Source organism: Lepidothrix coronata, unplaced genomic scaffold, assembly GCF_001604755.1.
Source record: "Lepidothrix coronata isolate B3197 unplaced genomic scaffold, Lepidothrix_coronata-1.0 Scaffold35, whole genome shotgun sequence".
NCBI lineage: Eukaryota > Metazoa > Chordata > Aves > Passeriformes > Pipridae > Lepidothrix > Lepidothrix coronata.
Genome location: NW_016690215.1, coordinates 4,832,209 through 4,858,486, shown reverse-complemented (window position 1 = coordinate 4,858,486; position 26,278 = coordinate 4,832,209). Strand labels below are relative to the sequence as shown.

General features: G+C 40.3%; 1 protein-coding gene across 1 annotated transcript; it reads left to right on the top strand.

Annotated features, from left to right (window-relative positions):
* The first annotated feature begins 3,695 nt into the window (after positions 1-3,695).
* Positions 3,696-26,054, top strand: TMEM27 (transmembrane protein 27). The gene is made up of 6 exons (XM_017812244.1): positions 3,696-3,842; positions 4,206-4,264; positions 9,988-10,073; positions 16,591-16,707; positions 19,836-20,030; positions 24,075-26,054. Exons 1-6 carry the CDS (start codon positions 3,776-3,778, stop codon positions 24,229-24,231), a joined length of 681 nt encoding a protein of 226 aa, XP_017667733.1. The 5' UTR covers positions 3,696-3,775; the 3' UTR covers positions 24,232-26,054.
* Positions 26,055-26,278: the final 224 nt, after the last annotated feature.

The window sequence follows — 26,278 nt, the reverse complement described above, 5'->3', positions numbered from 1 at the left end:
GTTAACTAGGAAACATCCAGGAAGTGTGGGTTTGGGATGCGACAGTTTTCATTGACACTTCAGAGCTGTAGGTTGTACTATAAACACGATAGTGAAGTGGCAGCACCACCCTTCCCCACCCCCTCTGTTTGCTCACTCTCAATGCCAGCCCCACTGTAGGCTGTTCTGAGTGCTTTCCACTGCCAAGTGCCCTTTCCAAGGTGATACATGTGAATGCTGGAGAGCACGTCCTTCCCCCCCCTGCTGCTAATGCCAGCATGACTGTCTCAAGGGGTTAACAATTTCTCACATGTTGTCTGCTTCTGTGAGCACTGATAAAAACTCTGTGACAACTTAAGTCACTTTTGCACTGTTACAGTGATTACAGTGGTGGCAGTCCTCCTTCAACACCCTGTTCCCCTAAAACCTTCTGGAAAAACTCACATTTAATGAGACAGCCTGGACCTTTATCAGCCAGCCTGGTCTATCAGATGATACTGAGATTTGCTTAGATCCCAATCTCATCAGTTTGTGCAGCCTGCAGAAGACATACAGTGTTTGTCATTTCCACTGCCCCTGGGGAACTGCACAGTGCTCTGCACAACTGGGTCTGCAGTTCTCCAGGTACATTTCCATGAGTGACACACATTGACTCCTGCCTCGTAAGAGTTGAACACAACTATTTAAGACTAAAGATTAACTTCCTCAGAGTTTAAAACTGTTAATTTGTCAAATTTGAAAACTGAGGTTAAGTTTGGCCATAGCTGTTAATTAACTTATAGGATAGCTATCAATATTTTACTTGCCTGGGATTTTCCATTTCAAAGACATTGAAAGGAGCAGAAAAAGTACTTTGCTAATCACCTGGAGAAGATGGAAGGGGTCTGTTTGTTTGCTTTACCGAGTCATGTGTTTCTTGAAATTTCAGTCCTCTCCTGATTTGTTTGGTAGTGCTACTACCAAACAAATATATGCTACTAAATATGTATGTACAGATAATAGATGAACTTCTGGAGGCCACAAGTGCTGAAAAAAATTATAGAGATACTCTTATTTTCAACCAGGCAGACAAATACATTTAGCACAACAAGGGAAATAGTTCTTTGCACTAGTTCAGTGATGTTTCTGGAATGCAAATTGTGTATGAAATTCTTCATGGCTATGACCTGTAGCTCAACGGTAGTTAGGAGAAACAAAGGTACTATAAAAGAGGAACTACTTAAAAATCTAGTACCTCACAAAGTAGAGAGTTGAAAACATACATTGCATATGTGCATGTAGATTATTTGTTCAAGCAAACTGATGCCTGATTGATTAATCAGTGGCAAACAAATGCAAACATGCTTTAACAGTGCTCCATATCTGGCCAAAATGGGAGCAGAGAGGCTGGGCAGAAGGTTATCCATGCAGGTACATTTATTACAGAGATACAAACTGTCTATCTTTTTAGATTATGCAGATATACTCCATTTGTAGCCTGAAAAGTTACAGTGCTTTTTAAGATAGTACTTAAAAATACCATTTCCACTTGAAGAAAAGTTATTTTCTTACTAACACCTTGCATGTCCACCTGTCTTGTTTAAACAACATGCTGGCTTTCAAAAACAATTTACAGATGTGCAGCAATCAGTTGCTTATGTGCAGTGCTCTGTGCATATACAGCCGGATAAGCACAGGGCCCTTCAGCTGGATGCATTTGGCACACATCCAAGTTGCTGTGCACATATATATCATCTGCACGATGTGCACCCTGTGAGCTCTGAGCTAGGGTGTTTATCACACTGCTGCTTCCCCTGGCCTCCTCCCCTCTCTGCTGGAAAAAATCATTTGTCTTGCTTCTTGCCAGCAAGATAAATTGGGGAAAATCAGCCATCCGGGCTGGAAGTCAGCAGCCCTGATCAGGGAATCCAGTCATGTCCTCTGAGTTGTTCCTGCTGGGCGTTGTGTGCCTTCGATGTACTTTGACACCGGCTCCATGTGATTCTGAGGGAAAGAACTGATTTATGGTGTTTCACAGGGGGGAAAAGAGGTGATGCTGTGTATTGACACTCAGTTCCATTTGCCTTCTAGCAGCAGGGAAAGAGTACTTGGCATTTCTCCTCTCTTCCCAAGTTCTTCAGTGTTTTCCCCAAAGGTAAAAAAAAGTTTTCCTGCTCGTTATTGAAGCAATGCAAATGAATTTACCATGAAACTGATTGCATTCACATTCTTTTAAGTTTTTTAAGTTACAAATGTTACAGGATAGTCTTTCATACATCTGTACATTTTTCAGTGCTCTCCTTTTGATGTGTGTACATACAACATGTTAATTTAAGGTGTCATTTGAAATTAATGCATCACTTTTTTGTTTTCATAGGCATAGACTGAACATCTAAGTAGATAATATATCCAATAGTTTTGTACTCAGAACTGGTTGCCTAGTGAGACCAAAGAGGTGCCTGGGAATCAGCTTGGTGTAATGACTTTTAAAGATGGGATATCAAGTCCTTTAACAGTGGCTTCGAAAAATAAGATTAAATTACTGAAACAGTTAAGTTCTCTATTACCTGAAAGTCCAGCTATTCTAATATAGTAAATACTGGTTATTGTTTTCCATAAATTCAGTCCAACAGTAAAGTCAAATTTTCTCAGTTTTTCATTCGTGTGGAGGTCTTTGGGCTTGCAGTCTCCAGACACACTTCTAAGTGCTAAAGGACCAACTGAAAGTAATTCTGAAGCAATCTTCGATTTAGGAACTAATCATTAATCAAATGGCTACAGGGGGAGTACAGCAGCAGAGTGGAATAAAATAATCCTGTCTGGCTGCCTAGATTGCAAGGACTGTTCAAGTACCTGCAATGCATTTCAGTTTCTGCATTGTTTCTCCTCCACATTTGTTTATTTGTCTTGGTAAACATTTGATTAATAGTGTGGAGTGCATCATTAAAATATTTCTATGCGTGTGTTTATATGTATACACAGCATATCATGTCTACAAAACAAGAACATGTCCCTATTCAACATGTTTCTCGTGTCCTTTTATTGCACCTTTTCTTATTCTCGTTCCTACTGTAACAAGCCTGTGATGTATTTCTCCATATGTATAACAGTTCTTTTCATGCAAAGCTATGCCTCAGATGCAGGGTGTTTTTGAGTAGAACAAGGTATTTGCTTTGCTTGGCTCAGACCAGCTCCTGAGCCAGGATGCAGGAGTGGGACCAGGGTGGGAATGGGCAAGTGAGGGGCAAATCCAGAGCCCTGTTGTTTGGGTCTGGGGGTTCTGCATTCATCACGCCTTTCTTTTGGAGGAGTGAAAAGGGTGCCCAGTCTTCCTTTATCCTCAAGGACCCTCTGTGGGGCCAGACAGTTTCCCATGAAAAACAGGTGGCAGCTTCCTTTGGGATCTGGTGGCAGGCAACTTTCCGATTCAGCTGTTGTGGGTCACAGTTGCTGGATCCTCTGGTGTGACATCCCACAGACATCTTGTGTGTCTGTCTGACATTGCAGCTGTGGGAAAAAAAAGGTTGGCCTGGAGCACCCTGTGACATTCTGTATTTTTTTAAAAAGAAAGAAGGAAATTTAAAAACTTATGTCTTTTTTTTTTTTTTTTGTTACAGAGAAATGTAGTAAATAACTAGGAGAAGACAGTTGTTTCTAGTGCCTGTTTTTAGCTAAGATAACGGGGTTAATTATTAAACCTTTTACTTGGTTGCTCACTTGTGCTCCTGATGCTTTAATCCTGGGTCACAGAAAGTTTAAGAGTGCTTTACAGGGGAGACCCGACTTCTTTTTGCCTCAGCCTTTCCATGCTGACGGAATGTTACGGGCTTTGCTGCTTATACTCTCTGTAGTTGCTATTGCTCATGCTGAGCTCTGCAAACCAGGTAAGATTTGGAGCTGATTCCCATCGTTCCCCAAGTAAAGTAGGTATCACTTTATGACTACAAAGCTGCCAGCTTCTGAGATTTTTATTTTAACTGTAGTCTTCAATTTGAGGATTGAAATGCTGAGCATTCACTTCTTTTAGGAGTTTGCAAATTAAGTATGGAAGTTGATCTCACTTAAAGAGGTCATGGTAAATCTCTGTAGGGCTTTTTTCGTGCTAGTAACTTCTGTTCTCTTATACAGGTGATCTGTTAAGACACATTTAGAAGCTGCCATTCATGAAATAATTAGGGAAGTAAATTATTTAAAATCCTATTTTTGCTGACTATCAATATATGTTTGCTTTTTTCTCTTTGTGTCAGATGCACAGAATGCTTTCAAAGTACGGATTAGCATCAAAACAGCTTTGGGGGACAATGCAGTAAGTAAAGCATCTTCACATATTCTTCCTAACTGAATATCTGCCAAAATAGAAGTAATATATACTGTAAAATTTCTGGAGGCAACACAAGCAAATTGTTTTACAGTGTTAATTGTAATAGCTTGCTGAAATCATGATCCAGGGATCCATTTCTTGACATTTGACTAGCCCATTCCTTAAAATGTCATCCTTTAAGAGAAGTATAAAGCTCGCCTGTTCATAAAGATAATTTTCTGTCAAAGATTTTTTTTTTCCTCTGGAAAAGCAGTAGGAATGTTACACTTTATGCATGAGAGGTGCTGCATAAATGTAAGTCTGTATTTTGGGAAAAGCACTTCTGCTCGAGAGTGCTACTTGTAAAGTCAAGCATGTCTGGGAAGAGAAGCAGGAAAAGATTTTTAGGTCTTTATGAAATGGGACTTTATATCAGGCTCTCAGACAAGCATTAACTGTAGAGATCATTCAAGCATGTCTCATCAATTCCCTACTAATGGAGGGCTTTGGAGAGTGGCCTTTCTTCCCTGCCTGTGGTGCACAGGCTTGTCTCATGAGGACTGAACTGCTTTGGCTTAATTCAGATCTTTGGGCTTAATGCAGAAGTACTGGTGTGAGTACTAGGAGATATATGTAAGAGATTGAGACATTAATTAACAGAATGATCCTTCCTGATCTAAGGCACTGTTTAATATGTCAGATCCCAGTACTTTGCTGGTAGTTTTGAATACTTAGGACAAATCTGCAGCATGTTAACAGGCTCAGCATAAAATTAGATATGAAATGTCTTGGACAGTCATCTCCACTGGAAGTGTGGTGTCTGATTATGTTATGAGCCCTGGGAAACAAAAAGCAGTAGGTTACATGTTATAAGAGATTGGTGATATGAGAAACTCCCTATGACTATAGAAGCTGTTCTAAAATTACCCTGAAGTATCAGGTAATTTGAAGTAACATTAGCAGGGACCTAAGTTTCACTGATAACTTTATAAACCAGACAAATAGCAAAGATTTATTCAAGATACCTGCTAAATTATATGTCTGGAAATTTGTGTTGAAATCAGTTCTCTTAGTTGGAGAGAGTTCAATTAAACAGTAATACAAGACTGGTTTGTTTAAAAAATTATTAAAAATAGTATAATACTATGGCTGAAAATATGTCAAAAAATTATTGAAGCTCCTTTTAAAGATAACTGCTAATATTTTAATCTTGGTTCAACATAGTAGCAAAGAATGAAAATTGCAGTTCCCAGTAATGCCCTTTTTTAGTGCTTTTTACTTCTCTAGCTCTAGTAAAATAAGGGGAGTTTGTTTGATCATTTGTCATTTTTAAAATTTTTTTTTCAAAAAGGGTATGAATCAAATCATTACCTTTAAAGGCCCTTTATATTGCAAGAAAAAAAGCAATAACTGAGTCTATTTTTTTTGTGGAGAGTCATTTATTTCATATAACAGAGTTTCACAAAGTGTGTGAAAGTGCTAAGAATGGGACAATCAAGAACAGCATTTTAGAACACCAACTAGTTGAAAGTCGTATGATGCCATACAAGATCACCCACAAATAATGAACAGTTTATTAAGTGCACAGGTAGTAGCAGTTCCTTTTCATAGCTGTTGCAAACTTCTCTGCGAATGACTGAAAGTGAAAACTGAAACTACTATGAAACTGAAATTCATTTTGGAATTTGGGACACCTTACTTTTTTTAATGTTATTTATTTATTTATTTATTTATTTTAGCAAAGAAAAGTGTAATACTGTCACAGTAGGACATGCCCAGCGTCGTTCATTTCCAAGTTACTTCAAGCTACACAATAACAGAAAGCCCTGATACTGTGGGAATTTTGCTCCAGGACTGGCAGGATAGCTCCAATGTACATTCAGAGGCATAGGAAATCAGTTAGTGCAGCTTTTCACATGGTTTAGTGCTCTCCATCTGCTTTGTATGAGGCTGATGAAAACAGGACACAATTTTTTTATTTGTTCACAAGGTAGGCTGTACTTTGAGGCAGGGAGTTCCATTTAGTGTATTTATTTAGGTCTTATCACAATGGAGCTGGAAAGAGCAGCTCAAATGCAGTAAGTGTTCAGTTATTATAATTTTATTTGCAAATGATGGGTGTACTTGACAGAGCATTGTTTGCTGATCGGTGAGAGGAAACATGGTGCCTCTAGGCCTAAATGGAAAGTGATTTATGAGTCTCTCTGAGGATGGTTTTAACTTTATGAGTGGCTTCTGGATTAGCCACTAGTGACTAGTTGCTTCCTACTCATGGAGTCAACAGAGGGGTGGAGAATTAAGTCGAAAGGGACAGATGCAACTAGGGAGTGAGAAGTGATGTGTACTGAGAAGTCTGTGTACCTTGGTGTCACCACTCATTTTAACTGTAAGAGTTGAAGAGCTGGCACCTCGGGCGCCACAGCCAGGTGAAGTAGAAGGTGCACTTCCCTCTTGGCTCATGTATTCAGGCTGTTTCTAGCGTAGGGGATGAAGAGGAGAAAGGCTGACATACACCTTGTGTTTTGCTACCAGATGGGACCTAGAAGTGTGTTCGTGTGTCCATGTGTCTGTAGCCACACTGCAGTCTGAATGGCTGTCTAGTTAAAACACAGAACCATTCAGGAGGGAAGGGATCTTAAAGGGTCCCTAGTCCTCTGTTGCTCAAAGCCAGGTCAGCACTGAAATCAGATCAGGTTGCTCAGAGCAATCTTATAATCTCATTCTACTCAAATTTTGTCTTCCTCAAAGCACTACTATAGCATTTCACCCCATCAACAATCTACACTCATTGTCTTTCACCCATTACCTCATCATCTTCTTCTTTCAGTAACATGCATTTAAGACTGTCTTTCACAGTCAGCTATGTCTAATTCTGCTCCTTCTTAATGTATAAAGGATGGCAAGTGCAACTGAGCCAAGGTCTTTGCATTGGTTCCTTCATAGAGCAATGAAGATGGTAAACATTAATAGTTCTGGTACCATCATGTAATGTTTCATTGATAACAGTTATGTTTATAGCGTGTGGTTGCAAGTGATATTTAATATTTCCTGTATATCAGCAGAAAGTGTGCAGCAGTAGCTGCACTGCATAGGAACATCCTCAGTCATCAGCTGCAGTCCAGGCCTTTGCACTTGGAGGATATAAAGCCCCTTATTAGAACGAATCAGGTGTAGTGGAAGGTGTCCCTGGCCATGGCAGGGGAATTGGAACTAGATGATCTTCGGGGTCCCTTCCAACACAAATAATTCTAGATTTCTTTGCACCTCTCTGACTGGAGAAAGCTACTGATTAGAAACTTGTTTCTGGCAATTCATACCCACTTATCCTGAGTTCATACAGTTTGTTAGCTTAAGGTGCTCTTGCCTTACTTTTCCTCTTCATTATTTTGCCTCCTCTGTGCATATTCCTTCATGCAGTCATGTATAGAAGTTCATATGGAGCCCACAGCCATCTCCATCTCCTTTACTTCCTGTCTAATTTCCATTTACCTGGGGCTTCTTGCCCCTCTGCCCAGAGGTTGTCTGCAGCATCTTCTCCTCACTCAGGCAGACCCTCGATTTCTTCTGAGCTTTCTCTGCCAGTCTCCTCCCCCCATTTCTTGCAGCTTTCTGTTTATTCTGTCTTTTTTTCAAGTGCTTACTCTTTCAGCTAGGGGTTGAATTCCTCACTGCAAATTATTTTCCTTGTTCTGAGATACCCTGTTTGTTACTCTGACTTGAAGAAGTCCTAGGCAAACACATTATTCATGAAAACGGAACACTAGATTGTGACAAATTGTGCATGTATATATGCATTGCACTAAACATAAACATATCAAGTACATGTACTTGGTAGTGCTGCATTGCATTTGTGTCCATGTAAGCATGAAATGAAGTGTGTTTCATCATTATCCATTTTCAAGACAACTGATTAAATTATCTCTACAGCTGTTTAAATCCACTGGGTAACAAATGATCTGTTTTTGTCCTTTTGGACTTGTTCTCAAAGACTGCAGATGGCATGTAGGGATTCAGTCAATAGTGCCACACGCAGAAAAAAAGATCTTCCCTTTTAGTGCTGCAAATTGTGCTTCATGGTTTAAATACAGATGTCTTTAAAATGATGATAAATAGTTTTATGGCTCCCATCTGTATTAATTCCTCTATTAAATGATCTCTTTTTCTTTTAGTAATAGTTGCTCTCATTACTGTCGCATTTTCTTCAGAGAAGTGGGATCAAAGTACAGGCTTTTATAATTTTTTTCCAAAGAGTTTCTGGGTTTTTTTCAGTTGAAGTTCCCAGGCTGGCATGCATTATCACAGTATGATCACAGCTCCATTCACAAGACAAGAGGGGTGAGTCAGAACCCAGGTTCTCAGCACTGCAGCTGGATTTTAGTGCTGCTCAAGCTGTCTCTTGCCTCAGCTTTGTTGCCCCTGTTTTACCACATCTCAGAGAGCCCATTTCACAACTCTTCCTTTGTCTAAGGATGATAAACATGATCAGTATGACTTTCTGCCATTTAAATGATGGCCCTGCCTAGGTTCCCAGTCCACAGTTTGACAGTGTAAAATGAGGGCTGCTCATACCTGAAAGTTGGATTCCCTTTTTTTCTGTGGAGAGATTGCAGCTCCATGAATCCAAAATCAGAATTTAAAAACCAGAATTAAGATTTGGCAATGCTGTTTACTGCTTTTTAAAGTACACTGTTGTTTTTTGAAAATGTAATAAAGGACCATAAAAAAAGTAGGTTCATGATGTCAACAGAGTTAAGTATCCACACCATTTGGTTTTGGTTTGGACGATTACAGATCAGACTTTTTAATGCTGAAAATTAAAGATTAGATTTGTGTTCTGATTGACTGTTCTGATTGACTGTTTCTAACCTCCATTAATATAATTCCAAGGAACTAATAATCTTTGTAATCTGCTGAAAGGTGAAAGGGGGAATTCAATCAGTATCCCTCAGTCATGGCTCCTGTTATAAAAATGTAATAGATGCAGTTCTTACAGGTCATTAGAATTGCATATGTGAGTGAAAGCCCAGGGGAACCCAGTGAAGCTGTCTCAAAAAACTTAAATTACGGAAGCGTGATTTTTCATCAAGACAACAGAGACCAGTTTTTGGAGCCTGTATTTTTCTTATTGAAGTAGTAAGGATGCTATTTTCTTTCTTTTGTCTCATATACAATGTAGCAATTTGTAATGTACTTGAGTCGTCTTGTTGCAAGGACCGCGTGCAGCAATCTCATTGTAAATCCTGGTGTCCTGATGTCCAACTCCCAGAGACTACCTTCAACACTAGGGTTTTTTTAACTTATTCTTAGGCAGAGCCAAATAGTCCTTGAGAGTGGATTTAAGCCTTCTACTTTAACTGAGTTTATCCAGCAAAAGAGGCTAGGCCATGGGTGCAGCTGTGTGGGGAGAATTCTAGTAATATACCTAGTCTTTGGTACAAGAAACTTTACATCTCTGGTTTGGTCAGCTTTCAGAAACATTTGATTAATTCAGTTTTTGGAAACATTCTTTACAGTTTATATTATTTATATTACAGTTTATGTTGTGCTTTTTTTTCTGCTAGAAAAAGTCCTTTGTGCATACTAAATAATGGGCATTTATTTTCTTAGCACAACCAGAGAATTTATTAACTTTCTTGATCGATACAGCATTTCAAGTTCAATGACTCTTTTGCCTCTCTGTACTGCCAGCACTGGTGCTGAAACTAATTATTTTCCATCTTGCTTTACAGTATGCCTGGGATGCTAATGAAGAGTACCTCTTCAAAGCAATGGTGGCTTTTGCAATGAGAAGATATTCCAGCAAGAGCACAACTCAGTAAGCATCTATTCAGATTTGCCTCTTGCATATGAACAATGCTGCATGTAGTGACTGTTCTCTGCTATGCTGAACTGCAGAAATCATTACAGAGATTCTAAAAGCAGACTGTTCCAGTATATTTCTTTGACACCCCGATATATGTTAAACATCACACTTTCTCTGTCTTAAGCAATGTTCAATCTTTGAACCAGTATCCCAGTTGATGTGAAATGACACAGCTGTGGATCTCAGTGGGATGGTGCCTATTCACTTTAAGAGGAACCTGGCAGTAAGATTTGACACCTTCTGGAGACCGTACTTAGAGGAGGCGAAGGGACATGTTGGAAGGTGAAGAGAGACAGTGCAGATCTTTGACTAAGCAGCTTTGGTGCACACTGTCTTAGAGCTCAGCTTCAGTAGAATGCTGAAGATGAGCTGACTCAGAGAACCAGAAGGTGGACAGCTCTGCCAGTGCTGTGCTCTGCCGGGTGTTTCTATCCCCAGGATCACAGCGGTTGAGTTACCTGGCATCAAGAAGTTTCAGATGTTGCAGTTCAGATATAAATCAGCCTTTAATTGATTTTGGGATTAAATCTACCCTGAAGTATTGAATATTCTTCTCAGGCTTCTGATCCTTGCTACTCTATGAAATTAGATACCAGATTAGACGGACCATTTAGCTAGGTGTATTTTCAGTGTGTTCTTATCTTTCTAAAATGAAAAACCTTGTAAGTGCATTTCCATTAGTGTTTTTCATCGTTTTTCAGTCTGAAACAAAAGACTTGGGGTTCTGGTAGGCTAATGAGGATAAGGTTCTCAATTTACTTAAAAATAAAACTCCTTCAGGCTGTCATTGCATCAGATGAAACATGCTGCACATTTGCAAAGATATTAGTTAACTTTAGTCACATGATGATTATTGTGGCTGCTGCACTTCTGTTAAATGGAAGGGGATTTCCCCTTCCATGTAACAGGAATATTTGATTCCTTGCTGTTTCATTTTAATTCCTCAGAAGTGGTCTCCTTTGAGCAAGAGAGCCATTACACCAAGTTTAACAAAAACAGCCAAGTGTGCTACTAAACCAATTAAATTAACACTTTAAAAAATTAGTTCAAGATACAAGCTAATTACAAATTATTCTGTAGGGCTTTTTCTCAGGTTTTCAAATTAGCAGCGTTTTCATCCAGCATCTGATCCATAAAGATTTGCTTTTGTATACTTACTTTAGTCCTGGGTCCTTTTTTTAAATTATTGTCTTCTTTCCAAGTCATGGTACTTTCACAAAGCAAAAAACCTGTGTCAGAAACCAGTGATCTTATTCTTCTTCAAGCACCGTGGTTTTCTGCAGACTCAAATAATACTAGAAGGGTTGGTGCAGGAATGGGAAAAAAATCAAGCCAGTATGAAAGGAGTTAAATTTTTAATGGCAGTTATCTGTACCCACTCTGGAAAATCATAGAATACTCACTTAATTCAATTTTCCGCCCAGTTTTTCCTATGGACAAATATGATGAGTCAGTGTTACTCCATTTTGGAGGTGGTCTTGCACACATAAATAATTTCCTGCTACTAAGTTGTTTGGAAAAGAAGTCAGTAAGTCTTCAGTTCAGAAGAAGCCAGCTTTGGGCATCTTTAGCTCTTTTTAAGATGGCATTGACTTCCTCATGGGGTATAACTTGTTGAGGTGTACCTTGGAGGTATAACTGATAACTCATCTAGGACTTAGAGATGCCTTTACAGTCAGCAGTATAGACAGCATGTCAACTGAAGGGCAGTTGTGCAGCTCTGAGATCTGGTACAACTTCTAGGCAACAGATTGAGGAGTATCCTATTCACAGATCTTTCCCAAATCCCAAGGGACCTCAGAGCCCCAGTTCAGGGACAGAGAGGCCAGATGAACCTCCCAATACACCTCAAATAATCTGCCTGTTACATGGGAGCAGGAAGGCTGTGAAAGCCTCCATCCTGTTAGATGTGCTGGAAATAACACACCCCTTTCCCCACCCGTGTGGCTGACAGCTGGAAGGCAGGAGTGCAGTCCCTCTCCATCCCCTCTGCAGTGGGCATGGAGGTGTGGGGGCACTTAGGATACAGCAGCATGCTGTCCACAGGAATGGCACTCTGGCATAGCTGGTGAGGATAGCAGGAGGGGCTTGCAGTGTGGTGAAGAGGGAGGCAGAAGTAGGAGCTTGTGGCAAATAAATTACATTACACTACTGGCAAATAAATTGCATTTCACTGCAGGAGCTTTTGCAGGCAAATGCCAACATATTTTCTTCAGGAGCCGTAAAAGACCAGTGACCAATTCTTCTGTCATAAAAGAACAAATTGCCTGTGACTACATTCTGGTAGCATTTCAACTTAACCAAATTTTGCATCTGGTTAATTGAAGATTTTGAAAAATTCACCATTATTTTACATAACTAAATACTGGTTCTGCCAGGATATACATTATGCACATGGCCATAGCCAGGATGTGACAAACTTCCTCTTTAATATCCCCTTAATTTCTAACACACCCACAGCCCTCAAGTAACTCACAGCCACGATTATATCCCACATGAAACCAACTGCCATTAACTTCAGCAAGCTGGATCAGACCCCAAAATAATTTGTCTGGTGGATCAGGATAATCATTGTTGCAGTCTGTCCCATAGTTTTTGATATTCAAAGGTATTTTATATTTTGTGAGGCTTCTGAAACTGGATAAAAGCCAACTGGTGATGACAAACATTTGAATGTGTTGCCACAAACAGCAGTTGATGCTGTTGTTGCCCTTGTGTAACCACTGAGTGACCCAATGCAGAATGGACAGAATGGCATGTTACACCTCGAGTTCTCTAAAGTTAATTTCTAAACTGAAATTTAATAAATCACGGAGCAGTGTTTAATGTTTGAAAGGCTTGTCAAATTTTCAAGTTTGTGTGAAACAGAAGAAAGACACGATCCATCAAATAACTCAGAAACTATTAATACAGATCAAATAAATACTTCTTTTTCAGTGGAGAATTAAACCCCCTTTATTTCCTTTTACGTATGGGCTTTCAATCGATTCTTAATACATATAGTCATGATCTACGTCAGCCAACCTTTGATCTCTCAGTGTTAAAAAATTATTGTCTGTAGTCTGCGTTTCTCTAATCTGTGACTCATTTGAAATAATATGCATCTCTTTTGGGTGTGAGACTAGTTAATCTTTAGAGCAGAAAGAATGTAATCGCATTTGCTTTCATTCAAGTAACAGAATCTACTTTTGGTACATCTTCCTCTCATTTATAGATTAAAAAACCCTGCAGTTTTCTTCCAAAGTGACCAGCAAAAAATTCATCAACATTATCCATCTTCCTAAAACCATCTATTTTTGATACTAAAAATATTGTGACCATTTATAACAACAAAATAAGCTGCTAGAGTTAAAGCTGTTACATCAAGGTGATCCTGTGGCTGCTGCTCATGAAAGGGAAGAAAATAACATTCATTTGCAGAAGTAGCTGCACAGCCCTGGGTTGGAAGAGCTGTGATGCTTTTGAGAGAGCTGGAGATAGGCACTCAAGCCATAGGACTGTGGTTCTTTCATAAGCTAATGGCCACTCTAGGCACCTGGCTCCCTTTGGCTCTCTAGTAGCTCTTTCTTACCCCTAAACATTCCTTTAAATCTCCATAAGGAACAATGGTGGTGTTTTAGTGCAAGGAACTGCCAGGATTTCCTCTACTCTACTCACTGGTGTTCACTCGCGTATATTAAAGAAAATGCAATTTTGGGCTTTTGCCATGGTGCCATAAGACCAAACCAGGATCTTGTCATTTTGATGATAACAGTCTCCCGTAATCTCCATGTAAAAAGTCTATCAACTGCTAAGGAAAAAAAAAGATGTCTACATATATGTTTACAAATGCAGTGAATCAGTACATGAAGAAGCCATGTTTCTCAGATCTGTACAGTGTGACTGGACAGTTGCAATGCTTCTGTATGTTGTGAATCAGACCTGCAAGCAAATACTGCAGGAGAAAAAAAAAGGTGCACCTGCTGCACAGACGTTGCCACATTGGTGCTTGTTGAACCAGTCTGTTTTGCTGTTTACTCAATCCCCTTTGAATTTCTTGTGAGATGTATTATTCTTTTTGGGGCCTGGAAGGATTTACAGCATTCAGATTCCGCTGATGAAAAAGTGGCGGCAGTGAAGCCAGGTTTTGGATGCTTGTAATTGAGCAAGGATTTTAGACACAACAGGGAGCAGAAAGGCAGCAAAATTTACGTATCCTAGTGCAATCCCTGCTGCCCAATTGATTCAGTGCTGTTTGTTCTAGAGAGAGAGAGATGCTACCCCTCTGGTGACTGACTGCCCTGTCTCATTCTGAAAGCCTTGGCACTGAGGAAAGACCCCAGGCTGAAGTGTCTCTGAAAGAGAGTGAGAAAAACAGGGCGTTCTGCCAATCCTTCTCTATTGAATTTATCTTTCTCTTTGGGGATCAAAATTTCCTTACTGATGCCATTTCAAGAACGTCTGTAGGGCAACACACTCACAAATTTTCCACCTGGCCCAGTGATTGTGCCACAGTAACTGCAGCTTTAGGAACTATGGCATAAAGTTTTGGGTCCTACTGTTATAAATTCCCCTGATTGTAAATTTCCTCTGTAGATACAGTTTTAGATATTCTGTGAAGTCAACAAAAGTTTGCCAGCCACCAGCCAAAAGTAAGCGCTTTTCCCCTCCCCTCCTCTATATTTTGTGCTTTGCTTTTGTTTTGTGAAGAATAAATCTGCTTTTATCTTCTGACTGTTGCCAGCAAACTCACGTGAATATCTTTTCAAATTCCAGAGGATGGCTTTCCTCTTTTATCCATAAAAATTCTTTGTATTTGCCAAATTGATATACTTCCAGAGAGGTAAAAGTGAATATTTCAGCTCTGCAAAATCACTGCTTTCCATTTTATTGCATATCTCTCTGGAATATGCACTTGCAGCTCAGAAGGCCAACCATATCCTGGGCTGCTGGTGCGACCAGCAAGTTGAGGGAGGGAATTCTGCACCTCTGCTCTGCTCTGGTGACACCCCACCTTGAGTACTGCATCCAGCTGTCCAGGGGTCCTGAACACAGGAGAGACATCGACCTGTTCGAGTGAGTCCAGAGTAGGGCCAACAAGATGATTAGTGGGATGGAGCACCTCTCCTATGAGGAAGAGCTGAGAGTATTTTGTTCAGCCTGGAGAAGAGAAAGCCCTGGGGTGACCTTGTAGCACCTTCCAGTACCTGAAGGGAGCCTACAAGAAAGAGATTGAGGGACTTTTTACTAAGGTCTGTAGTGACAGGACAAGGGGTAACAGTTATAAACTGTAAAGGGGTAGATTTAGATTAGATATTACATATTTTTTACAATGAGGATGGTGAGATACAGCATCATGTAGTCCAAGAGAAATCGTGCATGCCCTGTCCCTGGAAGTGTTCACGGCCGGGCTGGATGCGGCTTTGAGCAACCTGGTTTAGTGAAGGGTTTCCCTGTGCACGCAGAGGGGTTGGAACTAGATGACCTCCAGGATCCCTTCCAGCCCGAGCCGCATCCATCCCTCACGCCCGCTCCCCGTTCCCGCCGCCGGGCGCGGGCGGGGCGGTGGCCGGCGCTGGCCGGCAGGTGGCGCTGCCCAGCAGGGCGCGGGGCGGGCGGGGTGAGTCTCGGCCCTCAGGCACGGCCGTGACCCTGGCGCGTCTGAGCCTTCGCTTCCTGAGCTTAAAGACTCATGGTGATGTCATTCCAGGAGGATTTGCTGATAGTTCCGCCACTTACTAGTGTTAGCGTCAGAAACCCCGTTTGTAAGAATCTGAAAAAAGGCGTTTCGCGCACCGTTTACGTCGTATGCCATGAGAAGCTCTGTGCCTATGCCCTTCCACTAATAACTTCACATAAAGCTGAGCAATCTTCCTTTAAAATATATAATATGAATATTTTTTTGCAACATAAAATAAGTCATAGGCCAGTAGAATGACTAAATTTAGCTTGTTCCCTCCACTCTGCCTGGCTCTGTGAACAAAGATGTGGAAAAACCCATCATCAGTTCCACTAATCTTCCTTCCAACAAAATGTATCTTGTAGAAGAACTTCACTCACTTGACAATCATGTAAGGAATTTCCAGTGCCTGGTTGCTCAGGTATTTGCTGTCAAAACCAATATTTCTAGTCCACCAATGCATTTGCCTCATTATATGGTCTTTGTCACAGTCCTGATGATTAATATTCAAATATGTATTTTTCCATTTGATTACGCTAAATGTATGTCCAAGACCATACAAGTTTGTAATAGATTCAAAAATTTATTTGAAGACTCGTTTGGTCTTAATAAGCTTAATTTTTTTTGTCATATTGGGAAATGGGAAATGCTGTGAGTGATATTTCTTTCTTGAGCATTAACTGGTAACTTTTTTAAAAATGAGATTTCCAAGGGGGCTTAGATGAGAGCAATATTTTAAGAAAATCTAAAATATTTCAATAATTCCTTTCATGTGTCTTTAATGATTTATTTTTTTTTTAATACCTGCAGAATTTCCAATGTGCTGCTCTGCAATGTGACAGATCGGGTGTCATTTTGGTTTGTGGTCACAGATTCTTCCAAAAATGTGACAACTGTTCCTGGAAGTGTGGTAGAGGCAGCCATCAGGTACAATCACTGCTTCTGCAGCCTTTTCTTCCTTGCTTACTGAGGATGCTTTCTCTCTCTAGGCCTTGTATGAATGAGCACACTTCCTCTTTAAGGATGAATTAATCCAAGTAGTTAAAACACCAAGGGGTCAGTACTCTTTCATGAATGTAAGATCAGAGAATTTTTAACAGTCCCACAGAATGCAGAGCATGTGAGCCTTGGGATTATAACTTTGGAAAGAATCTCTGTTAGCTGGAGGCTCAGAAGAAATTTAGCCCGTTTTCAGAGCCCTACCTGTGATTTACCCTTCGGTGTGTGGCATATACAGTGCTCTCATCCAACTGCTACATTTCCCAGCAAGAGAGCCTTCTCCCTCAGATGATGGAATTACACACTTTCTGGGTGGAATTAATGTAATTTAACTTTCACTTCATGCTACATGCACATCTATACCTGGACTAATGACTGTAGGCTCCCTTTCAGTGCTTCTCACTAACAGTTCAACTGATTTAATTTAGAAGTTGAGCTTTCACATGAGAAGAGCTCGTGTGAACTCCTAGCAGAGCTGGCTGTGTCCCAGCCTGGCTTAAACAATCTTATGCTCACATTCTTTTCATACCAGCTGGTTCTGGAATGCCAGTCAATATCATAGCTGAGCATTGCTTGTACAAAGTACTGTGTGGTACAAATCGGTTTGATTTCTGCTAAAAATCACACTCTATAGCAAATAAAAGCAAGAATGTGGAACTGATGAGGGAAAAGAAAAAGTAGGTAGTCTGACTTCAGTTGTCCACCAAACCTTCACAAGGGGTTTATAGGGATGAGTCCCACAAGCAGCATAACTCATGTACGTTTCTCAAGCACAGGGTGGAAAATGGACCTCTTTGTTTTAAGGTATTCTGTCCTCTGTCTTGAAAATTCATGTTATCTCTGTGGAGGTGTAATGCCTAATTCCTGATGAATGAGTATGCCTTCTTTTGGAAAGATTAATTTAAGCTTATGAGCAGATTAAACTGTTTCCTACAGAGACACCAAACAATAGCTTCATAGCATTAGTGGAGAAAGCAGATTATTTATTCACTGAAGCTCTCTGTAAGAGTGCTGGAATGCAGGGTTTTTGCATTTCTGTTATTCTTTGATACATTCAGTAGCATAAGCTGATTTATTTAAGTCTTTTTTGTGCCCTGTTTGGCACAGAAATTGGATGCTATTATTGTTTGGTTTTTTAACTGTTGTCTGTCACTCGATAAACAATATGCTATTTATGAAAAGTTTTAATTCCTATCTAATTTAGAAACAAGAAATAAAATGGTCTATAAAACTAAAATACTTTTTGTTCAATTGCTTCTGATTGCAGACTTCCACACTAAACCTTTACTCTAATTCTTCATACTATAGTAGCTCGTAACAACACTAGCCATGAACCAGAATTTTTTTTGTATGATATTCTCTACAAAGTAAGAATAAAGAGGAAGGTAAACCATTTCAGAGCTCTTTATGAGAGTCAAGATCTTACGTAAATATACACAAGATATAGTGATGCATATACAAACATGAAATGCACTTGTAGTTGCCTGCATGTGTATATAATTCTGAAACTCCAGCCATTAGATGAGGGTGAACAATGCTTATTTCATCTGTTCACAATGACCCTTTCATATCAGTAAGGATGGAAATCTTTTCTAAATGACACACAGCTTACCTTATAATGAGTCTTATAACATGCCATGGCTTTCAGTCCTCTCCAGGAATGTTGGCTTTCCATTACGGCTAAGAACTTCCTGTCTAAGGGACAGCCAAACATTATGATTTCCAGGAAAAGAACTTTGAAAAATCTTACCTGTATTTCCTATACATCTTTTCTTAGGAAATACTTTCTGTATGGTAAATAAATTTAATTTTATACAAAAAAGAGCTGCCTTAATTCATACAACTGCAATCAAAAAGAATTTCTCAAGACCAGTACGTGTAACACATTTTCTCAAAAATCTTAAATATTTCGAAACAGCTAATGGAAGATACTGCTGAAGTCTCTTAAGGCTGCTTAGATTCAGATCCAGAAATACCTGCAAATGATTACAGGTAGTGAAAATGCGTGAAGATATCCCATTACAGGGTAGCAATTGTACTACTTGTGAAAAAGTGTATTTCTCAGACTTACAGTTTCTCATAATGGGAAAAATGTGCAAAATACAAATCCCTTTAGCTGCATCCTGCAGAGAAGAAGGACATGTTGCCAATAGGAGTGGATTCTTTTGGACCAAGTATCCTGTCCCTCATGGATCTAAGAAAATCTACAGCAGCAGGGGCAGATGTACTGGCCCATAACATGCAGGATGGTTCAGTTTGAGAGACCAAGGGGCACTATAAGTAAATCCCCTGAGCATTGCAGGGTATATCTGCCACTCCCATTCCAATCTTGAATGCTGCATGAGCAAGACAAGGGAGACAACCTTACCAATTGCAGCCTGCTATGTCTTCAGCACATGGTCCAAACCAGAAATAAATAATAATTCTGTACTTCAGATATCATCTGTATTCCCTAGTTTTTCAGATAAATACATATGAGAATCTGGTGTTCAAAATGTTGGAAGTGGGTGGGTGTTTATGGATTACTGACAAGGTCTATGTTAAAGTGAAGGTCTGTGTAATCCTACCAGCATCACAGAATCATAAAATCATAGAATCACAGAATCAGTTAGGTTGGAAAAGACCTCCAAGATAATCAAGTTCAACCTTTGACTGATCACCACCTTATCAACTAGACCATGGAACTAAGTGCCATGTCCGGTCATTTTTTAAACACCTCCAGGGACGGTGACTCCACCACCTCCCTGGGCAGCCCATTCCAGTGCTTAACCACCCTTTCAGTGAAGAAATTCTTCGTGTTATTCACCCTGAACCTCCCCTGGTACAGCTTGAGGTTGTGTCCTCTTGTCCTATTGCTAGTTGCCTGGTAGAAGTGGCCAACCCCCACTAAAGGTAGACAACATCCACAGCCTTTAACTCATCATGCTGGACCAAATTCAGTCCTGCCAGACTTGCAGCACATTAATGAAAAATTCTTTTATTTTCTTCTGTGTCTTTAACTTATCCAATATCTTTATAAAGAGTTGTGATAGTCTTTTTTTTTTTTTTAAATGAAGGATGAACCGGAACAGAATCAACAGTGCCTTTCTACTGAGTGACAAAACACTGCAGTTCCTGAAGATAACCTCAACCTTATCACCTCCCGTTGAACCCTCTACGCCTGTCTGGCTTATTGTATTTGGTGTTGTTCTTTGTCTCATTGTGGCTGGGATTGTTTTCCTCATTGTTTCAGGGATTCAGAAACACAAGAAGTAAGCGGCTTAGCCTTTCTTCTATTTTAATGGAATATTGGCTAGTTAGGTCAGCTGAGCTGGTTTTGTGTTTCAGAGCAGCCTCAGAGAAATTGTAGCTGTGCCCCCTTCCCTTCCTAGGTAAAGACAACACAGTCCTTTTCTGAGGAAAGGGGTTAAAATTTTTAACTGTGAAGTATAGATGCCTTAGTAATGCTGGGATGTAATGAGGAAATGGGGAGTGTCAGAATATGATCCTGGAGGCCACCTAACTAGAGATGAGCTTTACAAAGACATTTGATGTGATTCTTCCAAAGGTCTGTTGTGCCACAGGGAGCCTCCTCTCACAGTCTACCCATGTAGTTACCAGGAGGGAGAGGGCTGGCAGTGACTGAGCTCCTTCCAGGGCGGTAGTGCCAAAAGCTGGCAGGCCTAAAAAAATTTTTGCTGCTGCAGCTTGAGAAGACCCAGTAGAGAACACAATAATGATTAATGTGTGGCCAAAGAGGGCCTGCTCAACGGAACAGTCAGTGGGTCTCACCTACCATTCATGACCTGATGAATCCGAAGCACCCAGCCCTTCACAGGTTCATGGGCAGATCTCCCCATGAGTTTAGGTATTTGCTGTCTGGGTAGGAGAGAGAGAATCTCTTTTCCTCTCAGTTTCTGCCCTGTGGTGGCGCTGGTGAAAAACAGAAGGCTATTCATGCTTCCTTAGTGTGAGCATGTTGGAGCAACACAGAGTAGGTGGAGTTTTGATCCTGCCTTCTCTGTTGGCTCTGAGTGGGGCATAAGGAATAGAAATTTCTCAGCTGAGTTGAGAAGTTCAACTTCTGCCATGCTTTTGGCTGCCACAGAGGTTAGGTTAACACAAAATTATGTCTTCAGCAATAGATTCATACAGGAACAGCAGAAGAACTGAAAAGGTAAATTTCTGATGACAACTAGATAATGTTAAAATCATTGACTGTATGATAGATTGTATCCTCAAATATATCAGAACAAAGGATTAATATACGAAAAGTTGTGTGTTGCAGAGACTTTTGCTTTCTGCCTCCTTATTACCTTGAAGAACGTTAAAAGACCTCAGAAAAACAACACTTATTGTGAAGGTTAAGCACTTCTCATAGACAACCTTTAGTAGTGTAGCCAGAATCCCTTCAGTTATGTATTGCATTCACAGGAGTTGCATGAATTTCCAAAATCTCCTTCCATTTTCAAAAAGCCCCAAAATTCAAAAAAGAATAGATGAAAGATGCTGTTGGGGAAAGAGTCTGGGCAGGGACTTGGAGTATGTGGATAGTTTTAGCCCTGTCACAACCACGTTGTATGGACTGAGTTATTTCATGCCTTGAACATAGGAAACCTCTTCTGAACAAACAGAGAATAATGAACCTGAAGCCTATACCTGCCCTCCGTGTCATGTCATGGCTCTGTGTGTCCTTATAGTGCCTGACTTAAAGGGATTCTTTGAACATTTCAAATAAGTGTAATATCAATAAACTATGCTAAATAGCTATGATTTTTCTAGCTAAAATAATAATTTCTGCTTCATATCATGCTGAAAGACAAAGTTTCCTCCCTGTGTTTTCAAAATAACTCAGCAGAATTTGAGCACTTCCCCTCAGTGTGGTGTAAATTACATGGCATATCACCAGGCTTGTTGCTGCCTGCCTGAGGTCACTTGGCACCCTCTCTGTCTCATGCTCTTGTCCTTTTAGTTGTTACGCTTCTTTTCACTTCTTCCTCTGTTTCCCTACTCTACCTGTATATATAACCTTTCCTCAGAGCAGATTTGTCTGTGGCTGAACTCTAACCCTCCTTTCACATCAATAACATCTGCAAGCAGGGATGGTGGAATGAGAGAGAGGGTGAGCATGTATTTCTTCCGTCTACTGTTGCAAAGACTGGAGTGTAGAAAAGGATGGTCTGGGTGATTTGGTTTCCTGAGAAAAAGAGCCAGACAGGGAGAAAAGAATTTCAGAAGTGCTGATCTCTTTTTCAGACACTGAAGTAAGTGATCAGGTTGTCAAAGACTTGAGCATGTCCAGTAATTAGTTTTCTTGGAAACCCAACCAGAGCTTACATAATGGGAACTCTGTTGCCTGGTGATCTGTGTTGGACAGCTGGCCCCAAGGATGGTAGTGACTTCTCATAAATCTGGCATTTTATCTTTAAAGGCCTTTAAAGTAGCAGTTAAATACCTCAGTTCAGATAAGCTCAAAAGTAGGTGCTTCAGGCTGTTTATGCTCAGGGTAGCAGGGAAGCATGGTTGGCCTGTAAAGGATATTGAGTTAAACTCACGTGTCATTTCTTGAACTTAATTAGGTCTTCACTGTGCATCACTGCCAACATGTAAAATTGCAAGTGCAGCTGCCTGCAGATTGAAGAGCTCCACGTGACTGTAGCCCTTGTCTCTCCAGTGGGCTGGATCAGACACACTGTCTCCCAGCCTTGTGTTTGTTCTCCTGCCATTGCAGCGATAGGACACCTCCCTCTCCAGTAATAGAATTGCCACATGCCCAGGGCAGGACCATCCTCTGCTGTCTATCCTGAACTAGCCTGAAGTCTACACCTACCCCCACAAAATCCCATCTGCAGCAGAGGCCATAAACATTTGCCTTGGGAAGAGTGAAAAAAGAGTAAGCACACAGTCTTTCCCTCTACTAGTTTTCCAGCATCTAACTTGCAGCTGCGGGCCTTTCTGAGCTGGATTTGGTCTTCATGTATTGAGTTACCTACAATGTTGTCTCTTCCCTTAACTTCTTCCTGAGTCTCATCTTGGATTCATAGAAATTTTTTGCTTCTCTTAATTCCTCTGGCAATGAGTTCCACACATCTTCTACTCCTCTCATTTCTTTTGAACCTGCTTTTTAGGAACTTTTATGTTCTGTCCCCACAGTTTTTTGTTCAAGAACATTCCTTTTATCAGTGTAAGAGCAGATACAGCAGCCAGAGGTCAGAGGTTTCCGCTGCTACACCCCAGGTTTATTTAGCAAGTCTGTAATGCCAAGAATCTTCCAAAGGCCAATAAAATTTTATTATTGTTAATATCACTGTTATTAGCAGTTACACTGAGTCAGATTTTTATGATTGTCCTGAGTCAGATTGTTACAGTACATTCTGTGGGATAGGAAGAAGCAGTGCAGCTGACCTTTGAGTTTCTTATCCTCTGAAACCGCTGATGCCGCAGGCTGAAAAGTACATCAGGTTTTTCAACTATGAACTAGTAGTTCTCAAGGTCAAAATAAATCTGGAATTAAAGGAATGTTGTGACATATTGACTGATATTTCTCTATTACATCTTCTTATGGTTGTATTTTTATATTTTCTGTTTTAGATTTTTTTTTAATTTAGATAATTTTATTCAGCAACTATTTTAATATGTTTTCTGGGAGAAGTGAAGCCTGAAAAAGTGAAAGCTGTGCAATTGTTTGATCTAGAAAATAAAAGTATAAAATATTGGGTAGGAATGTGGATGTTAATGAAGTTTGAAGAAAAAAAAAGATTTGGAGCATTAAGAGTGCCTAACTTCTGGAGAAGATAATCCTGGAGTGTGAGGGCACCCAAGCCTACACATTTGGAGACTATAGTTAGTCTGAAGCTGATCTGTTTCTAAAATGTATGCTTTAATTTGTACACATCATGAGGTGATATTTATGACATACATTACAGGGTCAGATTAGATGTTTAGTCCATTCCTTCCTGATGTAAAATAAAAACAGATTTAGGGATTTTTTTGATTTTTGTTTTGCACCAGCTTTTCCTTCTGCACCCTCCAGTCACTTTACAGAATAAGAAGGGGAAATAATATTTAAAACATACTTACAACATGTTTACTTTGGGTTTTCTCTTTCCCAATCCTGAGGTCAAACCACTAAACCAGGGCTTCCAATCTGGGCCTCCCATCTTCCATGGTGTATTTACAACAGCAAAGATGTACACAAGATTATGCCTTTAAGCTACCACAAACTTCTGACTAAACATGCAGTTTTCTGTCTGTGGAATCGTGATGAGTGATGTTGGTCAACAGAATAAGATGATTTTTTTCTTTCTTGTTTTTAGAAAGAATAAAGAGTCAACAGAGAGAGAAAATTTAGAAGAGAAAGTTGAAGTGACAGTAACATTAGAAAATGGGCTGCCTTGTGAAGTGCTGGATTTAAAAGCAGGCCACATTAATGGTGTCTTTCCAGCAGATGATGAACGGTTCACATCCTTATGAAATGCTGCGATTGCTATCTGGTCGTTTTCTGAGAGACTCCTGTGCCTACCTTATCTCGTCACTACTCCTGAATGTCAAACGTGAAGACAAGAAAAACATCCTTTCACTTAATTTCCCTGGAGAGAACCTTGTGCTGATAATACATACACTTGAACCTCCATTACAAAGCTTTTGTTCATGAACAACGCAAATGAGAAGGTCTCAGATAATATCCAGAAAAGATTTCTAGAAGATGTGTGACAGAACAGGGTTGAAACCTGCCGTGTGTCAGGCATTTAATTTTTAATGATTATTTAAATATGTCCGTTGCTTTTTGTCCCTGATGTAAATGTGAAACTGCATTATTCCTGAATGTCGCTGGGGAGATCATCTATCATTGTCAATTCTTGATGGGTTTTCTTTCAAGCCATATGCAAAAGTTTCTCTGTAAAATTACTTTTGTTTGCTGATATGTAGTGTGCCTTTGGATGGAACAATGATCAGTGCATGAAAGTTTTCATTTATTGAGAAACAAAAAAGTGAGCTTTCACAGTCTCTGTAAGATCAGGTCAAAAAGCATGTGGGATATATGTAGCTTTGAGGCTAAGAAACATCTGGTACTAGAAGTGTTTTTCACTTAACAAAGTCACAGAATATATGACCTGGAAATAAAAGCTTCCAAAACTCTAAAATTTGTAGAAATTAAAAGTTGTGACAAAGAGCAGATTTTCCAAAGGTGCAGTCTGTGTTTAGCAGCCCAGCTCTCATTAAATCACAGAATCAAAGAATGGCCTGTGTTGGAAGGGACCTTAAAGATCCTCTAATTCCAACCCCCCTGCTGCGGACAGGGACACCTCCCACTAGACCAGGTTGCTCAGAGCTCTGTCCAGTCTAGCCTTGAATGCTTTCAGGGGTGGGACAATCACAACTTCTCTGGAAACCTGTTCCAGTACCTCACCACCTTCACAGTAAAGATTTTTTTCCTAATATCTAATCTAAACCTACTCTCAGTTTTTCTCCCTTGTCCTTTCACTATGTGCCCTTGTAGACAGTCTTTCAGAACTCTTTGAAAAAACCTTCCTTACATTTTTTAACAATAAAACTAGAGTAGATTTCCAAGGCATGGCCAACATGGGGTCAGATGAACCCTCATGTGACTGCAGGATAGCTTTTGTAGGGATTCAATATGTGAAACACCAGCTCCTGGGTTTGGTGCACCTGACCCAGATGACAACATGTAGGCAGTGCTAAGTCAGCAGAGACCAGTCAGACCTGTGTTTCCTATCTGGCTGGGAGCAGAGGACATCAAATAGTGCCAGACTCTACACTGCATGGGTGGATTACTTTGAAGTCAGTCGTGCATACAAACAGTGCTATCTGTGCCCTGATCCCATTCCCATTTACATTGGTGAAAACATTCTACCTGTTTTCAGAAGAACTGGGCCTCAGAAAAGGGGAGTTGTGTATGTGGGTAACTGTACACAGAGAATGGAAGTGTGTTGAAGGAAAATACAATATTTGCAGTTACCAAACAGCTACCCACATCACTGAAGGCAGTATTTGATCATTAAGCGTTCTGTTTTCAGTGTCGTGTTTAGGGTCAATATTAGAAAACTCATTTACTTATTCGGATTATTCCATTAGACTCCTCACCAACAGGAATAGGCTTAAATAGAGTAAAAGCTGCTAAAGGACCATCCTAAAGGACATCCTGAAGGGTACTGGTTTGTTTCCCAGCATACAATCCTTCAGCATTTTGTCTGTATTGAGCACCTTTGGCTATCCACTTGACTCAGCACTGGCTCTTGGGAACACTGAGCAGAAGGGGAGGAATGGGAAGGAGAAGCAGTGGAGTAAAGGGAGAAAGTTGAGCAGGGGAAGCTTGAGGCTAGGGGAGGCAGGAAAAAGGAAAGCTAAATGCAAAATAAAACTATGGAACCCACTGATCATTTGCCTCACATGGTTTCATCTGTCACAGTTATCTTTGATGTCCTGCTGGTAAGTCCCTCTGGACAAGGACTGCATCTTCTCTGGATCTGAGAGGTGTGCTGCTCCATTCTGGAAAAGG

What these genes read in the sequence shown, in the direction of transcription:
- TMEM27 (XM_017812244.1), top strand. Translation starts at nt 3,776, where the DNA reads ATGTTACGGGCTTTGCTGCTTATACTCTCTGTAGTTGCTATTGCTCAT. An exon ending in TGCTGAGCTCTGCAAACCAG is followed by an intron (nt 3,843 to 4,205) that starts GTAAGATTTGGA and finishes TCTTTGTGTCAG; the next exon opens with ATGCACAGAATGCTTTCAAA. An exon ending in TCCAGCAAGAGCACAACTCA is followed by an intron (nt 10,074 to 16,590) that starts GTAAGCATCTAT and finishes TAATACCTGCAG; the next exon opens with AATTTCCAATGTGCTGCTCT.